Source organism: Triticum dicoccoides, chromosome 4B (assembly GCF_002162155.2).
Source record: "Triticum dicoccoides isolate Atlit2015 ecotype Zavitan chromosome 4B, WEW_v2.0, whole genome shotgun sequence".
Taxonomy (NCBI): Eukaryota; Viridiplantae; Streptophyta; class Magnoliopsida; order Poales; family Poaceae; genus Triticum; species Triticum dicoccoides.
Window position 1 is genome coordinate 664122971 of NC_041387.1, and position 6719 is coordinate 664129689.

A 6719-nucleotide genomic window follows, 5' to 3' on the forward strand; every position below is an offset into this window, starting at 1 on the left:
TTATTTTCATTATTCTACTTTTTCCTATTACAATTTTTATATTAATATTATATATATATATATTACACATATATTATTTTCAAAGTAGGTGAATACTTTTAAATTATTTAAACATTTTTAGAAAAAATAAGTGAACACTTTTCTACTGCATTGATTTAAAAGGCATGACTGTTGAATTACACAAACATCTCCCAAAAATATAGAGGATATCTTAAATACCTTAATACATTTCTGAACTACATGAATGTGGACTCTTTCCAAAATTGCATGATTCTTTTTAAAAGCCATGAGCTCTCAGCGATGAATAATATTTTTAATTACGCGAATTCTTTTTAAACTATGACAACGTTTTCTAAAGTACACGAACATTTCTAAAGGTGCATAATTTATTTAACTTTACACATACAAATATCCATACAGCAACATTTCTTACTTCGTCTTTTATTGATTTGATTGCACTATGTATTTGTTCATGGGAAACCTAAAAAATATGTACCTCTATGAATCGACCACACCACCTGCGGTCCATTAAGCCCCGCGTGAGCAATTCATGTTTAACCGGGGCAAGCAACACCCATGCCGTGTTCACACTCCCGTCAGATCAACACTGAAGGAGGGCATGTAAAACATTTCATATCACATGATCCATCTTCTGGTTAAGGCCTCATTTGGTTCCTAGGAGAGGAATATCATATAAATAAATAAATAAGATGGCATATATCTCAACTTTATTAGAAAAAATGTGTCAATTGGTTTATAGGATGGTGATCTTTCCATTGGATCTGAGCAAATGTTCTCTTCATATGAAATATGAAGCATATATGAAGTAATCCTACATAGGCATAGGAATCCATTCCTAAAATTATTCCTGTAGGCGTTTTATCCTACAGAACTCATACAAAATTTACGTAAACCAAAGAAGCCTAAACTTAAAACAACAATTCCTGCAGGAATTTTACCGTATAAAAATTACGTAAACCAAAGCAAGTCCAAATCTAAAATGAGAAGACTGGATACATGCCTCGAAACTTATCAAAATTCCTCATCCTTTCTTCTCTCGCAAAGACTGCAAATTTCTCTGAAATCTCTGGATGCACGCACGTGGCCGCTCTCCTGGCCGTCCGATCCAGAGAAACGGATCCAAGAGCAAGATGGACACAACACATGTCGGCCAACGAGTCGAGGCGAGGCGCGCGCCGCATCCTCTCCTCTCCTCCGCCACACAAACTCCACTCCGCTCCGCTCCACCGCCGGCCATGGCTTGAGCCGAGCGACGAATCCCCTCCCCTCCTCGCGCCCACCGGGGACAGCCAATGGCGGCACGCCCGCCGCCCAGCCCGGCCTCCACCCCGCGCCGCCACCACCACCACCTCAACCCGGCTGCGATGCCCGGCCGCCGCAACCGCCAGCTCACCCGCTGCTTCCCGGAGCCGCTCCCCAACCCCCCACCGTCCCCGAACCCCCCGAACCCGCTCCTCTCCCTCCTCACGGCCGTGCCCGACTGGGCGGACGCGGTGTCGGAGCGGCGCATCCGGGAGCCGCGGCCGCTGTACACGCACGAGCAGTGGCGGGAGCACCGGAGCTCGCTGCGCCACCTGCGGCACCTCCTCTCCTCGCTCTCCTCCCGGGTCATCCTCTCCCTGGTCCCGCCCGTCTCCGCCTTCACCGCCTTCGCCGCCGCCGTCGCCACCTACAACACGCTCGCCCCGGACTACGCGCTCACCGCCTCCTCCCTGCCCTACCAGCTCACGGCGCCCGCGCTCGCGCTCCTGCTCGTCTTCCGCACCGAGGCCTCCTACGCGCGCTTCGACGAGGGCCGCAAGGCCTGGATGCGCGTCCTCGCCGGCGCCACCGAGCTCGCCGGCATGGTCATGCATTCCTGCGCCGCCGGTGAGCGCGGGGACAACGACACCGGCACCGGCGCGCTCGTCAACTACATCCTCGCCTTCCCCGTCGCGCTCAAGGTGAGTGAGAGAGATCCACCACTGCTGCATATCACTGTGTCCTGTGTGTTCCTCATTATGCTTGTCCTGTAAAAGGAGAGAGCTTTGCTTGATACTATAAATGAAGAGTCTTTACAACATTCATGTAGTAGAGTGTAAGGCAATATGGTTTTACTGAAAATTGGTACTCGGAATTGATTAGTAAAGATTTAGTCAGTACTGCCCTGGAACTGCATCAATTCATTCATGTCAACTGGTATGTTCTGGCTCGTGCAATTGATTATGTCCTTGTGTGATTTGTTCTGCTACTATTGATGCACATGTACTTGCAATGGACATGTCCTCTATAATTCGATTTGGTTACATTGATGTCAACCTGCTTGCAATGGACCGTGTTCTTCATAATTCGATTTGCTTACATTGATATCAACCTACTTGCGATGGACCATGTTCTTGACAATTCGATTTGCTTATATTGATGTCAACCTACTTGCAATGGACCATGTTCTTGACAAATTTGATGGCCTAGATTCGTGCGGAATCCATTATTGAAAGCCATGATATGCTTCCCCTAATTATCACTTTGTTCTTCTTGCTCATTCATGCTTCAGACTATATTCTGTATTTTGTAGAATATAAACTTGATTTGACAGTCTCTGAAAGAGTCTTAAGAACATATTCATGTAGTGGAGTATAATGCGCTATGGGTTTATTACTGAAATACGTAAAGGCTCAGTAAGGACTGCCCTGGAACCATATCAATTCATTCATTTGGCCCTTGCGATTGGTTATGTCTTTGTATAATTTGTTCTGCTACTGTTGATGAGCATGTACTTGCAATGGACATGTCCTGTATCGATTTGCTTACGTTGATGGCAACCTACTTGCAATGGATCTGTCCTGTATAATTCGATTTGCTTCAATTGATGTCAACCTACTTGCAATGGACCTGTCCTGTATAATTTGATTTGCTTTACATTGATGTCAACCTACTTGCAATGGACCATATGTTCTTGACAAAATTGATGGCCTAGATTCGTGTGGAGGCCATTATTGAATGCTATGATATGTTTCCCCCAACTATTACTTTGTTATTCTTGCTCGTGCCTCAGATTATATTCAGTTTTTTGCAGTATAAACTTGATTTGACAGTCTCTGAAATACTTAGCTCTTAGCCTGTTCAGCTTGTTTTCACTCCTCTCCCGTGTACCGCGATTAATGGTACACTTCATCGTTATGCTTCTGCCGGAAAAAGCTTTGCTTGATATGAATGAAAGAGTCTAAGAACATTTTCATGTAGTGGAGTGTAAGGCACTATGGACTTATTGCTGAAATAGGTAAAATTTCAGTAAGGACTGCCCTGGAACTGCATTGATTCATTCATTTGGCCCTTGCGATTGATTATGTCCTTGTATAATTTGTTCTGCTAGCAATGGACAATGTCCTGTATTGATTTACTTACATTGATGTCAACCTACTTGCAACGTGTCATGTCCTTGACGAAATTGATGTCCTAGGTTCGTGTGAAAACCTATCCTTCCTCCAATTATAACCCTGCTCTTCTTGCTGATGCTTCAGATTTTCTGTTATTTTGTAGTACAAACTTGATTTTGACCAGGTCCCTGAAATAGCTGTTAGCCTGTTACTGTCTGTTTTTCACTCCTATCCACTGTTCCACAATTAACGTTACGCTTCTGTTTTTTGTTTGTTTCAGTGTCATATAACCAGCAACTCCGACATCAGAAAGGACCTTCAGGGCTTGCTCGCAGAGGATGACCTGAATGTTATCATGAGCTCAGAACACCGGCCTCGTTGCATCATCGAGTTCATTTCGCAGAGTCTCCAGATGTTGGATTTCGAGGAACATAAGCGGAGCATCATGGTAGCCCTTCTGCCTTATCTTCCTGCAAAACCTTCAGTGCTAACAGTCACCGTGTGATCTGCAACCTAATGCCAGTTATTTCTTTTGGTTGTAGGAATCTAAACTGTCTTGTTTCCTTGAAGGAATTTGTGTGTGCGAGCAGATCATCGGGATTCCCGTTCCTCTGTCATACACTAGGCTTACTTCACGGTTTCTTGTCCTGTGGCATCTTACACTTCCAATCATACTATGGGCAGAATGTAAATGGATAGTCGTTCCAGCTACTTTTGTCAGTGCTGCCTCCTTATTCTGCATCGAGGAAGTAAGTTCCTACCTATTTTCACCCCACGAAAATTGCTTCCATTTCAACCAGTTTATGAATTGCGATATGGTAGCTAACTTATGCAAACTGCTTTGAGTGACTTATGTATGCAATCGGAGCAACAAGCCGATGAATGCTTCTATTAAATGTTCTATAGGTGGAGAAGCGCAGATCGTACTTCATACGTTTTTTTACTTTATTCTGCTCATAGGCTTCTGATGGTCAGGAGGATATTAAGACGGAAAACATCATGCTATTCCTGCTTTGCTGTTTGGTTAACAGTGTCTGCTTCATCTCATCAGTTACTTGTATTTGCCCCGTTTCTCCTACCTGGGTACTAACACCTCGTGCATTTTCAGGTGGGGGTCCTCATCGAGGAGCCGTTCCCGATGCTAGCGCTCGACGCGCAGTGCCAGCAGCTCCACGACAGCATGCGCGACATGATGTCGGTGCAAGGCCTGGTCCGAAAGCAACTGGCCGCCAAGACCAAGGGCCGCGGCAGAGGCGGCGGTAGGCTCCCGCAGAACGGCTGGCCCGTCTCCAGCTCCAGGGGCGAGCAGGTGAAGGTCGACTGATCGAGCTGGCTGGCGGCGAATCATTCAAGAACAGCGGCGGTTGGAAGCAACCGAAGTGTCCTGTCTGCGGTTTGCGGCGCGCGGTCCCACTTCCAGGTAGATGCTGCAGCTGTTGCAATGATTTGGTGTGAGAGTTAACACCAGCTGGTCCATTGATTTGGTGTGGCTGAGCAGGGCTCCTGGGTTGAGTGAGCTGAGTGAAGTAGTAGAATAAAGTGGTGAGGATGTAGTGTAGTGTAGCCTCACTTGAGTTGGTAGTAGGTAAGAAAGGTGTACCAGCAGCAGCAGCAGCAGCAGGCAGCATCTAGTGCATGTAGTAGAAATGAAACTGGATCCCCAGCTTTGTATATAGTCCTGGTGAGCTGTTTATTTGTGTGTAAGAGTACAATTAGAGTACTGATCATATGAATGCATAGCAGTTGCTACTTTGTGTGTAGCAGTACTATATGTATGACAGTAATGTTGTCTAACCCTTTCGATTGCGAATAGAGAGGCATTGTCACAATGTTTCTCGACAAATGGTGGATCTTATTGACTCGAAATGAAACATCAGGTGGACACGAACACAATGAGCATACACCCGACCTATGCCGCATGGCAGTCCTTCCACCTCCGGTGCGTTCAATCAATTGTGTCGAGCATCCCTGAAAAACCCAAGCTTTGTTCATCTCCAAGAGTCTGTGAGTGTCGTGAAAGCAACCGGTTGGCAGGACCCAAGGCCACAGCAGAGGAGGTAGGCTCTCCCATAAGGGATGGGCCGTCTCGAGCTCCAGGAGCGAGCAGGTGAAGGTCGACTGATTGAGCCGGTGGCGAATTATTCAAGGACGGCAACCGAATTGTCTGCGGTTTGTGGCATGCATGATGCATCAGCAGTGCACTCCCACTTCCAGTTTTTTTTTTTTTGAAAAGGGGAAAGACCCCGGCCTCTGCATCATCATGATGCATACAGCCATTTTTATCAACTAAAGTGACAAAATGAAAAAGAAAACACCACAAATGGTGGGTACCAACGAAAGATTACATGACTTAACCACATAATCTATCAGTCCCACTTCCAGTTAGATATGATGTTGCAATGAGCAACAACTTTCCACACCTACCGTGTGAGAATTGGTACAAGCTGAAGCTAGTCCATTAATGGAGATTGTTGTGGATGTACTGGAATAAAGTGGTGAGGTGTAGCTTAGTGCAGCTCCTGCTTCATGTAGCAGCAGCAGCAGCAGATGCAGTAGTATCAATAGCATGTACCGCATGTACAAATAAAATGGATCCTCTGCCAGCCACAGAGATGTACTATGTACGTAGCCACCTTTATCCCAGATTTGTATGTAGCTCTGGTGAGCCATTTATTTATCTTTTTTTAGGGAAAGCTATGTATTTATCTGTAAGACAGTAAGAGTACGATTAGGGTATTGATATATGGTATTAAAGCCTAGTAGGTACTTAGTGTTTAAGAGTAGTATCAGAGACTAGGAGTAAGTATCACTAACGGCCACTGGAATCAAGAAAAAAAGAGTGATCCCTCTGTAAACTCTTATAAGATCTTTTAGATCACTACAGCAGAGTGAGTACCATATTAAACAAAAAACATTACTATAGCAGGAGAATTGGTTTGGGGCGGAAAATCCCTCACTAGAGATACCCTAGCTAGGGAAAAGAGACTGGTCGAGTTTTTTTTCATCTACTCCCTCCGTTCCTAAATATAAGTTTTTTTTAGACATTTCAAATGGACTACAACATACGGATGTATGTAAACATATTTCAAAATGTAGATTCACTCATTTTGCTGTGTATGTAGTCACTTATTGGAATATTTAAAAAAACTTATATTTAGGAACGGAGGGAGTAGATAATTGCCCGTGCATTGCAGGTGGCAACATTGTGCTATTTTTCTTTCTTCTTTCTTTTATACAAGTACAAGTACAAGAGAAGAGATATGGCTAGAGGAGAATGTGCGCGTACAATGCGGCGTCAAGGATGACTTTGCAAAGCGCGGGTCAAGGAAGTGAACCAAAGCC

General features: G+C 44.9%; 1 protein-coding gene across 1 annotated transcript; it reads left to right on the top strand.

Moving 5' to 3' along the window:
• Positions 1-1189: 1189 nt before the first annotated feature.
• Positions 1190-5171, top strand: LOC119292167 (UPF0187 protein At3g61320, chloroplastic-like). The gene is made up of 4 exons (XM_037570999.1): positions 1190-1964; positions 3658-3825; positions 3920-4126; positions 4486-5171. The coding sequence occupies exons 1-4, from the start codon at positions 1314-1316 to the stop codon at positions 4699-4701; spliced, it is 1242 nt and encodes a 413-aa protein (XP_037426896.1). The 5' UTR covers positions 1190-1313; the 3' UTR covers positions 4702-5171.
• Positions 5172-6719: the final 1548 nt, after the last annotated feature.

Bases quoted from the DNA above. Each gene is read 5' to 3' on its own strand.
- LOC119292167 (XM_037570999.1), top strand. From the start codon at position 1,314: ATGGCGGCACGCCCGCCGCCCAGCCCGGCCTCCACCCCGCGCCGCCAC. The intron at 1,965-3,657 runs GTGAGTGAGAGA...TGTTTGTTTCAG, and splicing joins CCTTCCCCGTCGCGCTCAAG to TGTCATATAACCAGCAACTC. The intron at 4,127-4,485 runs GTAAGTTCCTAC...GTGCATTTTCAG, and splicing joins CCTTATTCTGCATCGAGGAA to GTGGGGGTCCTCATCGAGGA.